Consider the following 24,923-nt stretch of genomic DNA (forward strand, 5'->3'; position numbering starts at 1 on the left):
ATCAGTTAATCAGATTATGTTCTTTGTCTTAATTTTAAGCTTTAAATATTTTATTAATGCTGCTTATATGGATAAACGTAGAATTGTATACTTATTATTCAAATTTTGGAATAAACTTGTGGGAAGATTACAGAGTTATTTAGGCCTTGAAAGTCCTTTTTATCAAAACCTTAACTTGGAGGTTTTAACAGCAGATTAAGATTATTAAAAGAAAAGTCACCTGGGCATATTCTATATCTAGCTCAAACCTCTAGCCTCTCTATTACCATTTTGAATTATAATCTTAAATTCCATTTGCTTCTCTCTCAGTCTAAAGTTGAGAAGTATAAGTTATTTTAATTGGAACATTTGCATAATATTTAGCTGTCATTACATTGAAGGTTTTACGAGAACGTAAGCACCTAAGAAATCATGGGATAGTAGGATGTTATAATACTGATTTTATTTGTTTTATTTGTTACAACTTATTAATATTAAGATGGGCCATGTAATTCACATCAAATATGTAATATGCTAGGAATCGTTATTTTCCTTATTTTTTGTCACTAAAATTTACAGAGATGGTAATTCATGACATGTTGGAAGATTAATTTGGTTTCGTACTTTCAATTTTTCAGACATTTCACACTTTTAACTTTCCATTGGTTAATATTGAATGAAGAAGAGACCATGCTAAGACTGGTTTCAAATACCTAAAGTGTATAACACTAGAAGTAGGAGTATGGTATTAAATCATCTTTTAGTTACTTTGAATACTTTATGTTAATAAATATATAAAATAATAAAAATGTTAAATAATAAACACTATCATATTAAATAAAATGAAATAGATATACATAATGAATAAAGAAGTAAGTGTTGCTACCAACTAGTTATCCCACTGTGATCATTGGTTCAGATAAAGGATGTTTTTTGTTGAATTAAATTCAAAACTACTCGAGGTTTACTTGCACTAGGTGTCCCTATGTCTGAAATAATAGACTAGAGGGAAGGCAGCAATGCTACACCAGCTACCAACGTAGCTTGGGCTACGTTTTATCAACAAATAGTGAGGGTTGGCTGCCACGTTTTAGAGCCTATATGGCTAAAAGGGCGAGCTTTCAACTTCATGGTATAAGATTGCTGGTTGAGTGCTCATTATGGATGACATCATGTTATTTGAACTGCACACTGACAGTGTACTGCAATGTGACTTTATTATTGGAGTTCTATTATTAATCACCTGTAGTGCCTAGCTGTGTGCAACATCAGAGTAAAGATGAATCTCTGACATGAGATTAAGCAGGGCTGATTGATATAACAGAGGCTTGTCGACAGTAGAAGGATATTTTTATATTCTACTTGCTAGTGTGCACCGACATCTATGACAGCCTTGTCCAGTAGGTTAATGGCGAGCCATTGTTCACCTACCTAGATAGGTTGGACAGAGCTGGGAATTGGAGTTTTGACAGCGAGTAGTTAATGTATTGCCTGTACATAATGATGCATTATGTTAATGGAAATCAATCTCATATTAAGATAGATTATTGCAACGACAAGATACACAGAAGAAGTCAAGGTAGCAGTACCTACTATGAATATTATAAGAACCATTAATGTAAGCTACAAGTTATTAAGATGTCTCACCAAAAGTTATCCACACACATTTGATTCACCGTTCTGAAAATGTTAGGTAATACAGCATGCTATACTTAAGAATAAAGGTTTCTTTGTAACCTGTCTGATAATTGCTTATGTAACCATGTTTCTGGTATTTATCTAGGATCCAAGTGAAAACACTAATGGCAGAGATAAACTCCCTATTCTACACGGTATAACACGAACACAACTAAACTCAGGTGGATCAAAAAGAATTGTTAAGTGCCAAATTGACAGAGACTCTTATACAGGCCTTGCGTTTGGTAGATTCCAGTTTCAGTGTGAGTTCTTTCTGATACAGAGGACATAATGTTTTAAGTAATAACATCGTGTGTGATGTGCACATGAAGATCTATGAATAACTGTTCTTGTCTTAAAGACCATCAGGTCATCATCCTGCAATGTCCCAGAGACGGCTGTAGTAATATGGCTGGCCAATAAGATTAAATTAATACCACTGTCGACATTATTACGTGGCTATCAAAGTGCAAGAGAAACCTGGATCAATGTTTGTGAATTTACAACTGATACGTGGAAAGCTTTTAAGTTAATCAGAAAAGGCTCAGAATGCTCACCAGTGTAAGATGCTAATAGCTACACTATCAACCAGAAAATGATTCATGAAGCATAGAAATAAGCATTTAAACTGGATTATAATCCACACTAGTTTGCCTCAAAGATCATCATTCATCCAAGCCTTCAACATCCACACCATGAATTTAGCCAGTCTTGAAATCGGAACCATTTGCATTTGCTAATATTTTCTGATGACTAAGTCCTGTTGAAACATGTTGGTGCTAATAGTTTCATAAGAAGGCGTAGATTGCTCTCAAGTCTATGGAAAATGTAAAAAAAAAGTATAAATCTTTTGCAATTCAATGAATTGTAATTGTACAAGAAATGAAAGTATTGCGTATTGCCACATTACACCAATTTCAGAAGCATTAACATAATAATTTACTATAGAGATTTAAAAACTATAAGAATTTATTTAAATGAAGTATATTCGGGCTCATATCTTGCATTTGCAGATTTCATTGCTATGCTAGTTGCATTTCTGTTTACAGAATTTGATAAGCTATACTTATATTACTATGAAACAACCTATGAGGCGATCACTCGTAAGGGAGGTGGCTTTGTTTTAGAAGAAGTTTTCAGTTTTTCGTGGAGTAAACAAACCGTTGTTTTTAGTGTGTTAACAGGTAAATATATTTCTTACCTACATACGGTCATAGTTATTTCACTGTCGTAAGCAATTACAAATTATAGTTTCTCCTTTAATATTTGAGTGAGATTTAGTATTTATTTTTCGGAGATAACATATTTTGAACTGCTATTTAATCTGTTCTTTTAGAGCATATAAATGACATAGTTAGAAATAACAGAACGTAGTCCTATTTGGTGCAATTATGAGTTAAACGAAACTTTATATCCACTGTCTCAACAGACACAGCAGGACACATGGTGATATCTATATTATTAGATTCTTGTTGAATAGAATCTGTTATGATTAATTAATTTAACTGCCTTTTTCATCCAGTGTGACTTAGAAGTATTATTCTTTTGGTAAATTTTAGGTAAAATATTAAGCAGAATTTGGAGAGATTCTTCATAGATTCTGTCTGGACATGCTTTCTGAACTATAGTAGAAGCACTAGCGAAGCTGAAACCAAAAACAAGATGTAACTATTTTTTAGTAGTGTAGGTAAATAATGCAATAATACAAAAATGGTTATTAGTGTTGTCAAAGTCACACCTATGCTTTATATACTCAACAACAGGACACGTTGATAAGGACAAATCATCATGCTATCCCTCTGCAAATAAACAATGAAGTACCCAGGAGTAGAGTTGGGCAATTATTAGTATTTGCTGAACGGTTAATCAATGGTTCCATCAATTAATCAAATGTAATCAATTGGTAAGTGTTTCTCAAACCATGTTACATACAAGCGAGAAAACAAAAGAAAAGAGAGTATTAGTAACTGGTACTGCTAACAAGTTTCCATCCCTTTAGCTAGAAGCTGTTGGTTGCAGGTATTGTCAAACAGTAGTTCACATTAGTAAAAGTGATAAATAGCCTAAGAAGCTTTGTCATAATAAAGACAGCGTGAACAAGTTTGGTAACGACTGAAATAAAACATAAGGCCATCGAGTCACGAACTTTTCACCTACTGATTCACCAGAGCTGATTACAGTAGAGACAAATAAAAAATCAACAACATCCGCTTACAAGGCTAAAATTGGATTGAGAAGAGATAGTCCGTTATGTACTTTTATGCTTAGTAACATACGTTTTTCGACCACTTGGACTGTTCGAATAATTGAAATTAGTAATAATTGTAAATTTCAATTTTGATTAGTTAATTATTACTGTGACAATAAGTGTAATCGAAATTTGATTAATCTATTTTTGGGATAATCAGAAACACTAATTTCGATTAATCGGTTAGTTTACATAGCACTAATCATTGCAATTGCTGCTTATAGGTAGTTGATTATGTTTCTTAAATGTTTAACGCACCCATCTGTATCTGAGATTGGGTGTAACATGTAACAGATGACAAAACACGAAATTTCACCAGCCATATTAACACTAATTATGAGAACTATTAAAGACATCAATGCACTAAAAAGTTGCAGCAGAAAAAGGAACTGAAGAACATCATCTGCCTATGTTCCAAAGTATTATTCATCCCATTCTTGATTATACAATATTAGTAGAAGAGCTATGCAGCTAGGTTAGACTATAAAGACGAAAAACGCATTGATTATCGGATGTATGTTACCCATCTCTACAAAACTCCTCTACACCTAACAAGCCTCAACAGTAATGGAGGACACCAAGAACGATTACAAACAATGTTGTTTCCTAATGCCGTAAAATGTAAAGCTCAGTCAGTGTAAGTAAATAGTGCAATGATAGTAAATAGATAATTGGTCCTGCCAAAGTCACACCTATGCTTTACGTACTTAATAACAGAGCTATTGATAAGGACAAACAACAAGGTAACAACCTGTATCACCAAGGAAAAGGAGAATCAACCGAAAAGAAGGTCATTGGCGAATTCAGCAAAGAAACTTTTTTGCATTCTGTGATGATTATCTGGTATTCAACTCCTTAATGAACCCTCGTTGTTATAATGAGCTTAAGTTAGATTTAAATAAGTTGTTTTACAATAAAAACAAATTCTAGTTTTGAATAAACTGCTGGGTCATGAGAAAATAAATTTCCCTAAAGCTTTCTTCTCATCACCAATATTGAGATGTAAGAGATTTTGTGAAATTCACTTCGAATGGAGAATTTTGTGAGGCTAATAAGACTGTATAAAAATGAAAATTACATTTCATGAAGACCCAGATGTTTAAGAATGTCATAACTGTGTTTAAGCTTTTTTTGTGTTTTATGAACGAGGATTTCACTGGACAGAATAAATGCTCTATGTTGAAAATTATGTCTATATCGTTTAAATATCCAAAATATCTCACAGAAAAATAAAATCGTCGGGTGATTGGGAAGCCAAATATTACAACAAAAATTTACAGTCTTGGAGAGTTTTAAATTCTTTTGGCTTTGATAATTTCTTTCAGAATATATTTCTTTAAGGCAAGTAAATTATTTTTGAGATAAGACGTTGGATATTACAAAAGGACCTACCTAGCAAAAAATGTTTTTAATTTTCCTGATTTATGATATTTTCAGGCAAAGTCGCTTTAAAAAATTTTTAAGGAGCGTGTTTATATGAATATATATATTTAATTATCACATTTGGTTCTATACTTTGGTTATCGCATTTCTCTCTACAGGTTGACCCTATCCTTGGAGCGTTTTACGACTGCGTCCTGCTCTATGCATATGTTTTAAACAAGACACTTGTAGAAGGAGGAGATCCACTTGATGGAAGAAATTTAGCGGAAAAATTATGGAATAGCACATTTTACGGTGGTAGAGTCATTGTTTTTCAGTGATTACATGCTCTATGTTTTATATAGTTCAGTCATCTTACATCATTGAATACAACCAACAAAACACTCCGTCACTAAAGAAAATTGCTCAAACATACTCAATCAGTAAATATTTTTACACAGATAAGGCATCTTTCATCATTGAAACAATTATTCATATACTTCAAACACCCTCTATCACCGAAGACAACTGTTTACTCAGTGCACTATACCTTTCATGCTTGATGATAATTGTTTACTCAGTTCAACTATAAATTTCATGCTTAAAAATAATTACTTACTTAGTGCAACTAAACTTTCATGCTTTCAGATAACTGTTTAATGAAGTCTATAATGTACCATGCCAGAAAATATTTATTTAACTAATCAATTGCCTTCTTGTTTGAAAACAAGTGTTTACATCCTTTGGTAGTAGAAGATTCTAGTTAGTGGATTATTATGTTTAATAAGAATATCTGTGATGTTAGTAAACAGTTAAAACATTTTACACCATAATACTTCACCTTCTTTATTGTCTTCCAAAGACTTATATAAATAACGTTTCAGCTAAGACTTTGCTTTGAATTCTGCAGTCTTGTAGATCTTTCTAGTTGTCCCCCAGTGGCTCAGCGGTATGTCTGCGGACTTACAATGCTAAACACCGGGTTTCGATACCTGTGGTTGGCAGAGCACAGATCGCCCTTTGTGTAGCTTTATTACTGGAAATCTGTATTGTGCCAATTAAATATGAATATAGTTCAACTACATTCCATAGTCAAAATCTACTACTGACTCAAATTTTGTTATTTTAGGCAAATTAGTATGAGTTGCGACAAAGACGAAACAGAGTCGTTTGTGGAAAATTAAAGAGGAATAATCATAATGAAATTCTATCAGTAAATAAAAAATAACCATTCATGATTTTACAAGAAACTCGCGAGACAGTGCTAGTTATTTTCATAACTACATCTTTTGTTTTCGAACACTGAATTTAATGGAAATCAAATTAATTTAAACTAACTTTGTACAATGATTCATTTTTGTTCCAGCTATTAATATAATTTTTCCATTCATGTTTAGTAATTCTCAATTATAATTCGTGAATTATCATAGTTTTTTCCTTTGTTTACATATGCATTCAAAACAAGGACAAAAAATCGTAGATGGTTTTGTAGTTTGAAAAATTAAGAATCAGTGGAAGTTTTCATTTTGTATCACCATCACTTCAAAGCAAACTTCAAGAACTTAGTGAGAATATTTTGTGGTAGTAGCTATAAATGTAGAAGTTACCTACACTGGAGTTCAGATATTCATTTGTACTGAGAAAAGGCTCAGAATACTCACCGATGTGAGTATTAAAGAGCTGCACTCTTTAACAGAAAATGATTGATGTAGGATTCATGAACCATGTAGCTCTAGATCTTTTTATATTTAAATATGATAAAGTTACAAGTATAAGATAGTTTGTGAATGTTAACATTAATGTATTGTAGACTCTTTTAAATTTCTTCAGTCGAAAGAAATAGATACAAAAAGCTGTCCATGCCTGAATTAATGAAATAACAGTGACAATGTGAATTTAAGATGAAAAACATTTAATTTGCTCTGAACTAAAATTATACAGATATCTTAAAAAAAGGGCCCGACATGGTCGGGTGGGTTAAGGCGTTCGACTCGTAATCTGAGGGTCGCGAGTTTGAATCCCCTTTGCAATAAACGAGCTCGCCCTTTCAACCATGGGGGCGTTATAATGTGACGGTCAATCCTATTATTCGTTGGTATAAGAGTAGCCCAAGATTAGCTGCCTTCTCTCTAGTCTTACACTGCTAAATTAGAGACGGCTAGCGCAGATAGCCCTCGCTTAACTTTGCGCGAAATTGAAAAAGCAAACAAACAATCTTAAAAAAAAGACTGGAAAATGTTGGAAAACGATCTATTTTTAAACAGGTAAATTCCGATGAAACTTTAAGTCATTATCGAAATTACATTTCAAATCTTAGAGTTAGACAAACTATTGTAATGATCATTTGGGATGTCTGTGTGAAATTATTTTATTCCCTTTCATATTTCTTTTCATTGCCTCAGGAATGACAGGGGATATTTTCATCAATGCTAACGGCGACAGAGAGGCAGACTTCACGCTAAGCGACCTGGACCCTGAGACTGGAATCATGAGGGTGAGATATTATTCCTTGAGAGACAGTATTGATGTTGGACTAGAAAAAATTAAAGCCAGTCCTTATCATTCAAATATTTGTTTAGTTTTTCTTAAACTCTCTTAACTGAAATGCACATTTTAATGTAATTCGTTTCAAATGCTAACTATATGTTATAACTAGCATATAACTAACTTCAAATGCTGTCTTAGCTGAAGATGATTCCTTCTCTGCCAAAATTAATATTTTGTTCTTTCAGCTTACAATTCTTACCATTATATAGGAAAATGAATGATGTATCAATACTACTGATTCCCTTAATAATATTAAACACCTCAATCAGATTGCCCAATTTTTCTTTGTTAGAGAAGAAATGTTCAAATATTTTTAAGCTATCCTCGCATGACAACGTTTTCATCTCAAGCCTGCATGCGTTACTCCAAGTGTGGTAGAACCAGTGACCTATACAATCATATTATAACATTTTTAGACTTGTGTTCAATACTTTTGTAGATATAACCTAAAATCCTATTATTCCCTGCCACTGTCAACAGCATATTACTTGGATGGTCTGATAGATTGATCAACTAGAACACCAGAATCATTTTTTTCCATAACATTGTTAGGTTATTTCCATCAACAGTATACTCATAATTCAAACTTTGATATACCATATGCATTACATTACATTTAGCTTCCCAGTGACAAAGAAGTATGTCTGCGAACTTACAATGTTAAAAACCAGGTTTCGATACTCGTGACGAGGTAGCTTTGTGTAGGTTTGTGCTTAATTCAAAACAACAACAACATTGCGTCTCTTGTAATTAATAGCCATCTGACATTTATTCGTCCATGTCACCACGTGATCTAAATCATTTCGCAAAACAGAAGCATTTTTTTAGAACTCTATTCCTGTTAAAAAACCTAAATCTCTGTATCTCAAATAGATTCCTGTCATCAAAACTGTCGACATTTCGTCAGGTTTTAGTTATTCTCATTGCTTTCAAAATTATTTGTTCCAATCAGTCGTTTAAATCATTCATTTTAATTTCTATACTTCTAGCATTACAGTAATAACAGTTATGACTACAATTAAAACTAACTTCTATCTTGCTCCTACACCATAACTAACCCTCTCTAAGTCTGTTCTTTTCTTCATTATTCTGACTCTAAGCACTGTTTAATCGTAGTTTAAAGTTACATTTACAGTCAGGTTAATAGCTCTTGCAAGCAAACCAGCCCCTTTATTTGAAAGTTAGTTATCCTTTTCAAGAAGCTCCTTTTTCCTACAAAATTGAAGTCACAAATCCAACTAAGAAATTTTCTCGTCCTTATAATAGTTTTGTTATTGGACATTTCAATTGACACATTCATTCTAACTTGTAATATCTTTGCTTTTGTAGCCTGTTGCAACGTATTATGGAGTCCGAAGGCGTTATGATAGGATTTCACGTCAATATATCCATTGGCCGGGTGGGTTAAAAGGCCCTCCGCCAGATATTCCTTATTGCGGGTTTACCGGAGATGAATTTCACTGTCTACCACAGAGTAGGTCTATCTTAACGTTTTAAACATTGTTTAAGTTGTTTAAACTTGGGTCAGTTATATTTCCTCATTGAAAGCTAGTAATTACTTTTTGTCTGACAATAACGTTTTCTGATATTACACGTATAGAACCATGAACTTGAGATTAAATTTGTTACTTACTGCACCTATTATAATTCTAGTAGTAGGCAACATTTTTTACTAAGGCCTTCAATATTTTTCTCTGTACAAGCACCAGCGGATCTCTTTATGCAAAAGCATTTAAAGTCTAGACGAAATTGTGATGCAACTTGAAAGATTTCATCTTTTCTTATAACTGTTCAATGATATATTTCAAGATAAATATTCGACATGGAAAAATATTGAATTAAATCCAAACTTATATTCATGTATATAATAAAGTTCCAAGTTTCACTCGCCTGTAGCATATTCTCCTAATTGAGTCCTAGAAAGAACGACAGTTGGTAGTGAAAGAATCAAACTATTCGTAATACAGCCTTAAGTTTAAGTTTATGCTGCCAGATTAGTATCAGATAAGGACACTTATTAAACGTTATATAATATTACTTGCTTAAGATAACTCTTGAGAGCAAAAGACCAACAAAAGAAAAGAAAAACAAATACATTTTGGAAGACGTTGTGATTGTTTTCAGTTGCATTTTACGCGAAGTATGTTTCCTCGAACTTGGAAATTTGGTAATATTTCGATATATTTTATCTAAGTCCCTCAGTGTATAAACTATAGTTCTGAAAGCTGTTAATGTTATCAACCGATTTTCGATATCCGTGATTGGCAGAGCTATGAAAAGTGTAGCTTTGTGTTTAAACAAATCAAACAAAGCTTTAACCGGTGCTTATTAGCATTTTATAACATTTTCTATAAATTAAGCAGCTACAGCTTACATAAAACTCCATCATCAATCATCTTACTTATTAATAACCATAGTTATTTACCTCTTTTAGAAGATATGTATTTGTAGCTTTATGGTTAACTTGATCGGTTTGTGAATCTAAGGGTTTATGGCTCTCGTGTTGTTTCCGCAAGAAATATCTTCGCAATTTTGGGACATGGCTGCGTTACAAAGTTGGCTATTCAGTACCATTATTCAATTACAAACTAGTATTCCAAAAATTTTACTTGCTTTTAAATTTTGCGCAAAGCTACACGAAGACTACCTACGCTAGGCGACCCTAATTTAGCAGTGTGGGACTAAGGGAAAGAGAGGTAGTCAACACCACCCACCGCCAACTCTTGGGCTACTTTTTTATCAACGAATAGTGTTACATTATAACGTCTACATGGTTGAAAGAACAAGCATGTTTAGTGTGACGGGAATTCGAACATGAGACTCCTCTCAGATTGTGAGTCAAGCGTCCTAACCACCTGGCCATGTCAGACCCATCTCAGAAGTTGGTAGTGGATACTATTGATTAGCTGCCTTCTCTCTAGTCTATCATTTCACAATTAGGGACGAAAATGCGCAGACGGCCTTCAGCGCGGATTTCCTCGAAACTTTAAAAGAAACAAAATTCTTTATAAAATATATCTTTTTCCAGGACCTCTTTCTCTACATCTTTTTACGTAATTAATCTTTGATAGTTTTATTATCTGGATGTAAAGAAAAATCATATTTCTTGCTAGATGGTATCCCATATAGAAAATTCATACTATTTGATTTATTATTGACATTCAAAGTTACTTGCAGTACACTGGAGGACTGGAAAGGAAAGTACTTGAGCAAAGTTGAAATAAAAGTTAGCTAAGTATCACAACTTCAGTATGAACTTGATGTACAAATATAAACTAAAGACTAAACAGTTGATGAAGAAAGAAAATGTGGACGACTTTAAATTGATGAACATTTTAAACATTTCAATAAATATTAGTCCTCATTGTCTCAGCAACATTTGGGAACATATTTGTGCATGACAATAAATTACCAAAAATATGCAAATCTGCATTAAACTCTTTTAGGTTCATTTTACTTAAGAACATTTTACTTGCCTATCACCAAACATTTGATTCATAACAAAAATACTTAATGGAAATAGTGTGATAGAAATCTAACTAAACTAAGTTATTCATGCAGCTCATAAATTTGTTTATTTCAAAGAAGTACTTCATTAAAAAGAAATTTAACCTAAGACTATGATTACTCTAACTTAGAAACATTGAGGCTCAACTGTATATTTCCTTGTAAAGGATCGAGTTGTATCTATATACCAGCTTGTAATGTGGATATTTGATGATTCATTTCTGGTTAAGATTTCTTATAAGTAGCAATTTAGAAATGAAAACGAAGAAATACTGAATTGTAAGAAACAAGTTGTTTTTAGAAGAAAACCGCATGCTAGACAATCTCTGCTCTGTTCCTTGCAGGCAATCGGACCCCGAATTTTAGCGTTGTAAATCCGTATACTTCCGCTGACCAACCATGGGTCTTTCTTGTATTTCATTCTCATACATAAAGGCTTTGAACTAAGGATTATAATTCGGTTTGGTTGCTCCTTATTAGACTGTTCGAACTATAAAGAACACACAGGATAGTTTAGAACAGTCATTATAGACAAGTTAGGATATCCTGCTGCTGCCCAATGTAGTGTATATGTTTGCATACCTCCTTTGTGATCGAATTGGGCTATCAGTTAATTTGAAAAAAGAATTAAACGAGTACCTGATTCGAAGTTAAGAGCTCCAAAACATGATAATGGATTACAGTTTAGATTTGCAAGCTCAAATTTGCTTGTGTCGATGTAAAAGATGTGCAGTTCGTTTTATATAATATGCACATTACAAATAAGAAATACAGAAGTGAAACTGGAGCAAAATAAAATTTTATTTATTAGTTGTATTAGGAATAAGGTGCAATACTATTGCGAAATAGGTAGGTCGAATCCAGATTAAGCTAATGGCTGAAACACTGGTCTGTAATATGTTTCCTTTAGAGTGATTTTGACATTTATATAATATAGTACTACAATTTTGCTTGTCAATTAACCATTTACGAATTTTATTTTGAACGTCAGGGGAATTTAATTTCTGAAATCTGACAAAACAATTTCTTCTCATATCACCAGAAGCCTGAATTTTAAGGAAAAATATTATTCTTTAATTCATATAAATAAAATCATTGAACAATTAACAAATAAGCTCATAGAATAGCATTTAATAACTTAAACCCTTCCTTACCACAGATTTATATCAAAGAGAAGGCCAGTTACGTCAAAGTAGCTTTTCTCCTCAACCGAATCTAGTAGAAATTTATTGATTGATTATTACATGAGAAAACCAAAGCGAAAGATGTGTATTTAAATATTACCATTTAATGAATGTTGCTCATTGAAAAAGGTATACTCGGAATAAATGGTTTTGTGTTGGTCCAAATTACTTTTTCTTCTGATATGTCATTGATAAAATGTATATGTTAATTTCAAAACATGGATTGTAGAAATCATAATAATTGTTTGGTACAATTATTATTTGAATTATTCCATTAGATAGAATATAAAGTAATTAAGTAATTTGTTTTTCATTTGTGGAAATAATACTTTGGGAGATGACTTGAGATACTGATTACAACATTAAAATATAAGAAATTTAGCAATGTGATTTATATATTATTAATTTAATATGACGGTAGCTGTTTTGAAATAGTGATATATGAAGTAAGATGTGTTTTCCTTACCATTGGGTATATTTTGCTTTTAATTTTAGAAAGTTTTTCGGTTCTTGGATCGGTTGGTATCACAGTTTTTGGACTATGTGCTATTGGTTCTATTGCTGGAGCTTTATTTTACAAGTAGGTATTATTCTTATACATATTTTATGTAAGCGTTTTCCAATAAGTAAAATGATAAATCATAAAAATAGAAATTTAAGTAGTTAACCGTCTTATTGAGATGTTCAGAATGAATAAGAATCAGGTAATTAGTTGTTGGAATTAATAGCTAGTACATGACACACAACAATACGTATTTTATTGAATAAAGGTTGAACAGGTTATTCGAAAGCCGATAGTTGTTCTCAAAACGTATCTAAGGTTCGAGGATTCCAAGTAGAACGTTACGGATTTTTTCGGGGATCATATAAGAGGCAACGTATGACGATCTTTACTAGAAAATGCGTTAAATACAAAAACACGTTAGCATTAACAAAGAAATGGCAATTCAAAACGGTATTCAAAGTACTTACTGTGCAGTTTTTAGACGAGTTTCAGTTATGAACAAATAAAAAAAATTAGCACAATTATTTCGCACTAAATTTTACCAGAATTCTTGATTAATTGTGCTTGTTATCTGTTTTTATAAGAACAATCTTCACCATTTTTGTCTAATAAGATCTCTGATCTTTATGTATTTTAAACATGTTTTTTTCTCTCATGAAAGCAAGCTAGTGCTAGAATTTCACAGATGAACTTTTGCATAGCATTCCATTGACAATATATATTACATTGTACACTTCAATAATGTTAGTCATTTCACCATAATCAACCATATTTTTTGTGTTTGTGAAAGATTTAAATACCTATTCTGAAACAAAGCATGTACTAGGCAGACTGCAACTTTAATGTGAAAGAATGAATAATCCGTGTTGTGAATATAATAAAATACTGATATTAAGTTGTTGAAAAATTACATAAAATAGCAAAAAATGAAAATACTTATATTTTCATAAAGTCGACACATACAATGTTTTCGCTTAGTGTTATTTAGATAAAGTTTCTTTCCATCAACTATCTTTATGTCTTGAAATTCAATGGGTAAAAAAATCACAAAAAACAAACACTGATAATCCGTTGTGCTTGATAGTCTACAATAGAGGGAGAATTTTTCTGAAATTTTAATACTAAATTTTCACATGAATGTTTGGGCCTTTCTCAGGATTTACTGATTATAGAGCAACAAGTTCATATTTTTTGACGCAAGTCTTAATTTAGTTTTTTTTGTTACTTAACAATCGCGGATAAATGGTAACTTCTCCAGATTTGTTCTCTAACTTTGTAAGACTTAATTGATAATTCAATGATACTTCTGAAGAGCTCTTTTCGAGCAAAATTTCACAGATATTATAGTATTATTATTGGTTTTCTGCATAAAGAAAGACAACAATTTGTTTTCGTGCTACCGTAGTCAATTTCATACATTTGAAGATTCTTCAGAATATTAAAATATTTTGCAATTAGTTTATCTGTTCTGACAATAAGTTGACAAGAGTTATTTTATACCATTTTTGAATGGCTTAGAAAACTATGCTTAAATTATTCAGAAAAGGCTTGTTTTTTAAATCAGGTTTGACAAATCTTGTAGCGCTCAGTTCTAGAAATTTTATTTTTGTTTGTTTATTCCTTCCTTATACAGGCTCTAGAACAATGCGTTCTGGATTCATATATTAGTAACTTTCTATAAGTACATAATTAGTTCAAGAAGTTATGTAAAAGTACGAGTCAGAAACACTCACGATCGAAGCTGTTATATAATATAATCTCGTACATATATTTTTTCGTAATTGAGTTTATCAAAACTACAAGTTTTCATACATTCATATCAAATTTCCTCACAGGATTAGAACTTAGGCCGTCTTTGTAATCCTCTTTTTGAAGCGTTTCTCCTCCTTAATCTTCTCGGCGAATTGTAAAAGAAACGTTTTGAGGAATAGTTTTCCACACGAGTGAAAATATTTCTTGGCCATTGATCTGTTGACATAGTATTTTTTGTTTACTCTCTTTTTCAAATTCTAAATAATGTGAGAGGAATATAGTCATATCGCCCAATTGTTTTCTGTTTTGCAGATCCAAAGTTGATGGGATATCTCAGCAGTAGTTTTATTTTTATCAAATGTTAGAACGAACTACATGAAGTAAATATTTCCCAAAAATATTCGCATGCAAGTTTATATTTCTTGTTAATACGTTATACTAAAATTAACTCTGTAACCCAGAGTAACGCAACACTCATTTTAGGACCATACCGTTACTTGGTTTTTATCAATGCAAATTCAATTTATTGTCACATATTTTCACATACATATGTGTATCCTAGTAATAGGGTTGTTAGACTCAACAACATATTTGAGTAGAACTATGAAAGATGAAAATACGAAAAGGGAAAATAAAATTAAACTTTTTTAGCATTTAGCATTTAATATAGATATAGATCCCATATATATATAGTTCATGGATGTGTCACCACAAACAGCCTATCAGATAAAAAAAAAGATTTTATGCATTACAAAGCAATCTTAACCCAATAGAAAGCTTGAGTCATTTTCGATTGTATCCGCCTAGAATTGCTGAAGAATTTACAAGAGTAGCGATTCGTGAATATGATAGATATTGTGCTAATGTAGGATTAGATAGAGATGATGGCGATGAACCGAAAAGTTAAAAGTCAGTGCGTTCACAAACAGTAAGATTACCATTCATAGAAGTTAACCTGAAGAGGACCTAAGAAGGTCGAAATGTTGTTCTGTGCTTTACTTTAATTAAAGTGTTAATACCCATATAAGCCGTCTTTAGAATACCTGTAGGCTTTTTGCAGACTAAATACGTGACAAGTATTATTTACCATATTGAATACGTTACAAGGTTCTGTGGAGCAGAAAAATAGCAATGGTAATTATGTATTCTTCTTAAATTAGCGTCAAATTATGTTTATATTATTATAGTTAAAGTGATTTCTGTGTAAGATGTTTTATTAGTTTCTTTGTAGTGTCTTTTCTTAAGAGATGAGCTGTAACCTTTTATGAACACTTGATGCAAATGTTTGCTTCGTAGCATAATTTTGAATTCTTCATTGTAATTTAGAGCGTCAAGTATTACAATAAACAATAGTCAGTACTGGCTAGAAATAAAAGCAAAATACAGTGTATTAAAATTCTATACATATATAATTACTTGTAGACGCATCAAGGACAAGTCCACGTTGAGTGAACAATGGTGGAAGGTAAGATGGCAAGACATTGTGTTTCCAGACAAAGTGAGTAAAAAATCTGCTACAAGCCTGCCGCTTAGTGATGAATTTACAGCAAACGCAAAGTCTTTGGTAAGATATATATAAACCTTACTTAATATTAGTGAAATAATTTTATGGCTCAGTAAAATCTTGAAATCCAGTCATACTGGGAAACAGTTATTGGACAAATGATATCTTTAGCTTAATTCAGTATTTTCTTAAATAATGAAGCTAGTAGTTGAATATTTGTGCAGACATACATTATTCAACAATTTATTTATTCTAACAATTAAGAAAATAGAGAAAAATGTGAGGGAAGTTAAAGCCTGACAGATAAAAATGAAGGAATAATAGTAAAAAAGAATGACATTACAGTTGTAAAATGACTATACGCAAAATACTATGAAAAAGTAACAATATACACATTCTTCACCCTAGTAATATTTTATAATTGCAAAGTTAATTATAGTGTTTTTGAAAGTAAAGTTTATTTTGCAATTCGCTATTTTGATGTTTTATGTAACAAATATTGTATATCATCTCTTTACTATTTATATTGCTTAAAGATATAAAAGTTTGGTATTTTAGCTCATGTAAACTAGCTATCTCGTTTAACTAAATCTAATATTCATGTGCATAACATATAAATAACATGATAAATAATATATAACGATAAGAATAGTCTAACTAATTCATTATCCATCAATATTTTTAACTTCCACTTTAACAATGGACACACAGCCTCAAGTTGCTGAGAGCAATTATTATTATTATTTTTGGCGATGAAGGATGGAACATTAGCTTTACAACCCATCAGGCTGACCACAACAACTCACTGAGCATTCATGTATCTGATAATAACATTGTTCATTCATATACGGCAGCTCAACTCATCATATTTTATCAGTATTTGACAGGAATGGGATTATGAAAATGTGTTCTTTGTCAAAAAATTAAACACCATTGGGAATATTCTCATCGAACGCAGGCAACCTGTTAGAGTTCGTTTGTTTGTTTTTGAATTTCGCACAAAGCTACTCGAGGGCTATCTGTGCTAGCCGTCCCTAATTTAGCAGTGTAAGACCAGAGGGAGGGCAGATAGTCATCACCACCCACCGCCAACTCTTGGGCTACTCTTTTACCAACGAATAGTGGGATTGACCGTTACATTATAACGCCCCCACGGCTGGGAGGGCGAGCATGTTTGGCGCGACGCGAGCGCAAACGCGAACCTGCGACCCTCGGATTACGAGTCGCACGCCTTACGCGCTTGGCCATGCCAGGCCCAAGTCGTTGTTACCCATTATTTACTAATGACTTGAAGATTTTAAATATTAGTAAATATTTTATTTTCGATGAAAAGCTAATTAAAAATTGTTTTCAATTGTATAACCAGTGGCTTGGGAATTTTAAGACACAGTTTTTAAGAGATAAGTTTCAGATCAACCCAGAGTTTATGTGAAGTTTTAATAGATAACGCTTATCAACATGTCACTTACTGTTGCACTTGTAGCGCCATCTGTCTTGAAGAGACTGACAACTGAAGCTATCTCTTAAAATATATCTCCATTGCTACAACAACTTGTCTTGCATCATTCACTAAATATTTTGATCCATTAGTAATCTTACCTCCAGAAATTGTTGTAACAAAAGCGCTTAAAAGAATCACGAGAGAAAAAACACCGAATTCGAAAAGATGATGTAATGTGTGTTTTTCTTATAGCAAAGACACATGGGGCTATCTGCTGAGCCCACCGAGGGAAATCGAACCCCTGATTTTAGCATCGTAAATCCGTAGACTTACCACTGTGCTAGCGGGGGGCCAAGATGATGTTAAGAGAGATCATATTACTTAAGTATATACGAAAAATTACTCAGGATAACAGCAAGCAGTTAATCATAAAAAATAAAAATAAAATAGCTCACTGACGATCCCTTGTTGAAAAACTACACGAAAGTTGTGGTTTATATTTACTAGTATCGAAACCTCTGCCAGTGGAATAGATTTATGTTTATTAGTACTGACACCTCTGCTATTGGTATAGGTTTATATTTTCTAGTATTGGCACCTCTGCCATTGGAATATGTTTATATTTTCTAGTATCGGCACCTATGCCAGTAGAATAGGTTTACATTTACTAGTACCGGCACCTCTGCCAGTGAAATAGGTTTATATTTACTAGTACCGGCACCTCTGCCAGTGGAATAGGTTTATATTTACTAGTACCGGCACCTCTGCCGGTGGAATAGGTTTACATTTACTGGTACCTGCACCTCTGCCAGTGGAATAGGTTTATATTTACTAGTACCGGCACCTCTGCCAGTGGAATGTTTAAGTTAAAACTAGGCGACTTCACAAATGCTGCAATTATGAAAACTATGTAATTTACTGTCCATCTTCTATACTAAAGAGTAACCTACTCGGATTTCAAAAATAGTTTTTACTGTATGTTTTCGCATATTACGTTAAGTCGTATATATAAAAAGATTAGCGAAAAAGACCACAGGAAGAGATTGTAAACATATTTTACAATATTGCCTAAAGCCTCAATTTTTTCACTACCATTGCCATGAAGATTTTAAAATCTTAGTTTGATGTAAAGAGATAAAAGAGAGATTTTTCTTTAAAAAATATATTTGTGCGTAGTACATCTACCACACAAATCACGTTTCATACGTTTAGTTATTTAACTAAACTATTTAACTACCTGCACTTGAGTTTACTCCAAATCGTCTTATGTCTTCTGCCTACTTATTATCTAAAACCACCCGGACAACGTTTAGCTGTTTTTACTAGTTAATTTATCATACGTACATATTTTCCATTTCTATTAATTACATATTATGAACAATATTTTGTTGCATACATTCTCTTATAACTTTTAGTTTGTTACCTAGATTTGGTTTGGTTTTGGAATTTCGCGCAAAGCTACTCGAGTGCTATCTGCGCTAGCCGTCCCTAATTTAGCAGTGTAACACTAGAGGGAAGGCAGCTAGTCACCACTACCCACCGCCAATTCTTGGGCTACTCTTTTACCAACGAATAGTGAAATTAAACGTCACTTTATAACGCCCCTCCACGGCTGAAAGGGCGAGCATGTTTGGTACGACCGGGATTTGAACCCGTGACCAACTGATCACGAGCCCAGTGCCTTAACCATCTGGCCATGCAATTTGTTACCTGAGATACTAAGTATTTACTGTTGTTAATTATGTTATTTTTACTACAGTTGTTCAAATAGGAATTATTTTAAGATATGCAAAATAATCTGTTTAATCAGACATTAACTCACATCGTAAGAGAAACCAAAAAAAAAAAAAGAACAACATCAGCTTAAATACTTACTAACAAACAAAAATATCTAACAATTAAATACATAAACACTTACTTGGAATGTAATATTATAAACTGTTTACAGAAATTTTGACGTGAAACGATGAGAAGACAAGGTAGTTGAATAATGTACATGAGTTAATATTAATCAGCAGCATGTTTACGGACTCACAGCGCTCGAAAACAGGTTTCCATACCCGTGGTGGACAGAGCACAGCTATCCCATTGTGTACGTTTGTGCTTAATTCCAAATAGTACGTCAGTAATTGAGTACTAGTGTGATATGTGAGAATCTCGTCTTTTAAATTACTTATTAAGTTTATTATTCTACCAGGATATCTTTTCCTAATCAAATAAAAATATTCATTACGTTTTAGTTTATCTTCCTAGGTATAAGCAACTTATTACGCTTTGAAGTTAAGCCTTCATCACTTAAAAGTAAACTTTAAATATTAACTATAAGGTTATAATAATTATATAATTAAATATAAGCTTCTAATCGTGCGAATGTTACTTTTAAAGTTTTATATTTTATACACAAATAGAGTTACATATAAAATTTTATCTCTCTTCATCAAGCCCAGGGACCGGCATGGCCAGGTGGTTAGGGCGCTCGATTCGCACTCTGAGGGTTGTGGGATCCTAATCCCCGTCACACCAAACATACTTGCCCTTTCAGCTGTGGGACATTATAATGTGACGATTAATTTTACTATTTGTTGGTAAAGAGTAACTTAAACGTTGGCGGTGGGTGGGGATGACTAGCTGCGTTCTCTCTAGTCTTACACTGCTAGATTAAGAAAGACGTAGCTTTGTGTGAAATTCAGAAAACAAACAATCAAGCCCAACTGTGTAGTTCTGACATTAAGCTTATAAACTTCTGTGCAGTGACTTGTAAGAGAGAAAAACATATGTATTTCAAATACTGTTTTAAACACCTACGATTTAATATTTGTAAAAGGCAAATTAAGTGATATGTGAAATAAACAGACAAAAACAGTAAAAACAAAACCAGTCAAGTTTTATCAGAAACCTTTATCCTTTTTGCAATATAATGGCAGAACATTAACCTTGTATTTTTTGCCACAATTTAACAAGCAGGTCAAGTTTGACTTTATAATAGAGATTCTTTTGTATGTGTGTTTGTATATATATATATATATAATATTTTTATTTTTGTAAGATTGCTTAATGCTCCTTTTATCTAGGTGTTGCCATATGAAATACATCCGTTACCAGCTTAAGAATTTCTCAGTTTGACTGTTGTTTAGCGCAAGCTGCAGAATGAGCTATGTGCTGCGCTATGCTAATCACAAGTATTAAAACTCGATTTATAGCGTCAAAAGTCTAGAGACTGCTGAGAATCTAGGAGTAGGGAGAGCTCAGCGATAGGCCTTTTTACTTATGATGTTAAAACACTGATTTTATTTCGTGGTAGCAAAGCACAAAGGGTCCATTGTGTAGTTTTGCGCTTAAACATATGTTAGATGGTTCCTTTGTGTTGAATTTATTTTAGTGTTTTTTATCATGTCGATTGATCAAACAATCCTTATGGATATGTATTTATTTAGTAATCACATATTCAAAGGAAAAAATAAGCATAATTTAAACAACAACTTTTAAAATGAACAGAAAATTATTTGGAGAATCACAAATAAAAGTACGAAAAACAACAACATTGTCTTTCATACCATCATTGTGTCCATATAATTTCTGTTGACACGTTATCTTTTAAATTAATTTGAACATGCTGTTTTAATAGACTTAGTTTCTTAACAGGTTTCATTAACATACGTTAATTTCTTCTTTATTACTACGGGTAACTACTTTAATGTATATTTTGTAACCAAATAACTATATTTTAAATAAGATGATTAAATGCAGCTTTTAATTTGTCGATAACCTTCTAAACATGTGCAAAAGTGTAGAGGAAGATATCTGATCTGGATAGGCACTGAAAATCTATTATCTGAACAAAAACTAAGCATAGGTCACAATTCAGTTTTTTTTAAACAGTAGGAGACTGCTTTGCTATAGCCCCATCCCAGTGGTACAGCGGTATTTCTGCGGATTTACAACAGTAGAAACCGGGTTTCGATACCTATGATGGATAGAGCATAGATAGACCATTGTGTAGCTTTGTGCTTAACTTCAAAGAAACAAACATATTCAGTGATGTCGAGAAACCCACTTGTTGAGAAATTTATATGCAAAAACGGCTCGTTTGGGTTGAGAAAATATTTTACATAGAAAATATTTATGTAAAATATTTTCTCAACCCAAACGAGCCGTTTCTGCATATAAATTAAACAAACATATTGCTTTATTCTGTTAATGTAAAGAAACTCACTTGCGTTTATGTTAAACATCTCTATTGACTATAATCTAATTCTTGATGTATTTTGTTTTTCTAGTTGAAACATAAAATATAGTACTTAATTTTTTTAGAATCCAACAATATCCAACGCAAGTTCTCCATTAGAGCTAGCTGCAGTGTTTGGTGTGATTATTGGGTTGTACAAGGTAACGTTAACACTAGTCTATTTGTTGAAATATGTATTTAAGGTTAAGTAATCGGGATGAAAAACAATGTGCTTGTATACTGTGTTAAAGCACGTATTAAGCTTATTTCGCAGTTTCGTACGTTAACTTGACTGAACGTGGCCGTCGTAAACGACATAATAGAGTTTTACTGCAACACAAATGTATAATTTTCCTACACTGGAGCACGAAATAACTTTTATACTTAGAGTATCATTACAAACCATAAATACATTAAATTTATTAAGCCACCTCCGCTGATAAGGTAAAGCAACAATTTTAGAGTTTCGTGTATTCTTTAATCCAAACACTTTTCTATTAATAAGGCTATTCTTATATTCTATATTTTTATAACATTATGAAAAAATAACTTTTAGGTAAATTTAAGAGCTTATAGTTATAGAATGAATTATTAACTTAAACTACATTTTGTATAATCGAGATATAAATATAAACATTTTGTGTTGTCGAAAATGGATGAGAGTAAAAATTTTCAATAATGCCAACGAATTTATGACATGTTATTTATATAGCGTTTCTTTCCTTATCACTTTTGGTTTGAATGTTTTTATTGTGATATTTTTATTACAGAGTTGATTTTGCATTTTTTAGTTTAATATGTAGATTTAAATTAACTAAGTTTTCCTGAGATGACAGAACCGCTTGAAATATTATGTTTACGGCCGTAAATTTCGCTAATAGCGAGAGTACCCAACGAATAATACAATGTAATTTTTATAATTGGTTACACTAAATACTAAGTTAATTTTTATTTTTCATGTCATTAGATAACTTGCTTTAATTGGAACTTAATAATGATTTGCTCTCTGTTGCAATACACATTGTATCTGGATTTTTGCATCGTAATGGCCTGGCATGGCCAAGCGCGTAAGGCGTGCGACTCGTAATCCGAGGGTCGCGGGTTCGCGCCCGCGTCGCCCTAAACATGCTCGCCCTCCCAGCCGTGGGGGCGTATAATGTGACGGTCAATCCCACTATTCGTTGGTAAAAGAGTAGCCCAAGAGTTGGCGGTGGATGGTGATGACTAGCTGCCTTCTCTCTTGTCTTACACTGCTAAATTAGGGACGGCTAGCACAGATAGCCCTCGAGTAGCTTTGTGCGAAATTCCAAAACAAACAAAGCATCGTAATATTGGTCGTAACGCCATCTCCCAGATAATATTCATTTCTCTAAGAAGTAAGGTAACTGCTGTCTATTTTCAAACTAATGTGGAGAGGGGACAGCTGATTATAACTTAGCATCTACTCGTGTGCATTTTTGTAATTAACATTATGAAATTCTAGATTCTATAATTTCATTCGAATGCTGGCACATGTAAGTGACGTATTTAAAATTATTGTCGTTATCACTCATATTGATCAGTTAGAATTATTGTATCTCAGGACGGATGGTATGGGTATTAACAGTTTTACCAAAATTAGCAAAGAACAACGTTTCGACCTTATTCGTTAACCTGAAGATGACCTAAGAAGGTCGAAACGTTATTCTCTTTTATATTTTGGTAAAAGTGTTAATACCCATATCAGCCGTCCTGAGATACGTTTTTATTTCAAGTGGGTTTCTCGTCATCACGAGTTAGAATTATTGTTCTGTTGTTTGGAGGAAAAAATTATTATGCATGTGCGACAGCTAGAATGACGAGAAGGAAGCCTTATGGTGCATGCATAAAAAAAGGAGGGCGAAAAACTATAGTTCATCATTAAAGGTACTTTAATAAGAAATTATTAGTATGTGTGCGTGATTTGTTTGTATAGACATCTTGTTAGAAAAACAAACAAACAAACATTGCTTTTAATTTTTCTCTCCTTTCAGGGAAATAAAGTTGTAGTAAAACCATTACAAGTTAGCAAACTGAGCTTGTCTCGCCAAGTTATGGTCGAATTGAAACAGGTAAGTTTACCACTGTTTAACGTTGACATATATATTTCAAACTTAAGTAACAGCATTTTGTCTTTAAAGATAAATTTAATATTAGTAAAAATAAATATATCCTTTTTATATATAATCAGTGAACTAGATAATAAGTTATTTCAGGGTATAATGTTTAAGTTTATAGTAACCAAAATGGTAGGCATTCTGAGGAGTAGTGTCACAAGGTTGGAAGGGATGGAAAATTCGTTTGAAATGTTTGTGAACAAAAATGATGGGAAAGAGAGAATTACAGTTAAATCCAAACCGTTGAACCATTGCTGTATAGTGTGGGAAGTGAAAGGGCGATTAGCGCATGCACATGCTTACCAACACACACACAGCTAGCGTACATCTGCAAGCTGTACATGTTCTATATGAGGTTTTACACAATTATATTTACCCTAACAATCACATCAGATAAAGTCAGCAAGAAGCCAGGAAAGTAGACAAAAAAAGGAAATAAAAAAAGCAGCCATTACTGCTTCTTACCAAAGCCTGCTGGCATAAAGCTAAACTTGAGAGTTTATAACGTTAAATTAGATCTTCACAGTGGACAAAGATAGCTCATCGTACAAGTTGGGGCTTTACAACAAGCAAAATATTGTAATTTTACGTTAATTATAACATTCGAATCCATAAAGTAATCTTCAAACTGAAATTAAGATATATGGAAAAATAATTTAAACTAATCTCGTTTTTCAAACTACTTTTTTCTTATTTTTTCTTTACATTCTGATGCTAGTTTTCTTTCAATAATAGATCTGGTGTTAAGTCCAAGCATTCATGACAAATATAATTTAATTCTGTAGCGATATGTTTGCTGAATAGTATGAAACTTTAAATACAAACATTTTTGAAATTGATATTTCTTTTGACTTTCA

At 32.6% G+C, this 24,923-nt stretch overlaps 1 protein-coding gene across 1 annotated transcript in view; it reads left to right on the plus strand.

The window, feature by feature from the left end:
- The window catches only part of LOC143248127 (atrial natriuretic peptide receptor 1-like), a 69,557-nt gene that overhangs the window by 14,069 nt on the left and 30,565 nt on the right, over positions 1-24,923 (plus strand). Inside the window, exons 4-8 of the mRNA XM_076496559.1 lie at positions 5,446-5,584; positions 7,669-7,760; positions 9,143-9,287; positions 13,000-13,084; positions 23,886-24,021. Coding sequence (XP_076352674.1) covers positions 5,446-5,584; positions 7,669-7,760; positions 9,143-9,287; positions 13,000-13,084; positions 23,886-24,021 — 597 coding nt within the window. The remainder of the gene's footprint in view (positions 1-5,445; positions 5,585-7,668; positions 7,761-9,142; positions 9,288-12,999; positions 13,085-23,885; positions 24,022-24,923) is intronic.

Source organism: Tachypleus tridentatus, chromosome 4 (assembly GCF_004210375.1).
Source record: "Tachypleus tridentatus isolate NWPU-2018 chromosome 4, ASM421037v1, whole genome shotgun sequence".
Taxonomy (NCBI): Eukaryota; Metazoa; Arthropoda; class Merostomata; order Xiphosura; family Limulidae; genus Tachypleus; species Tachypleus tridentatus.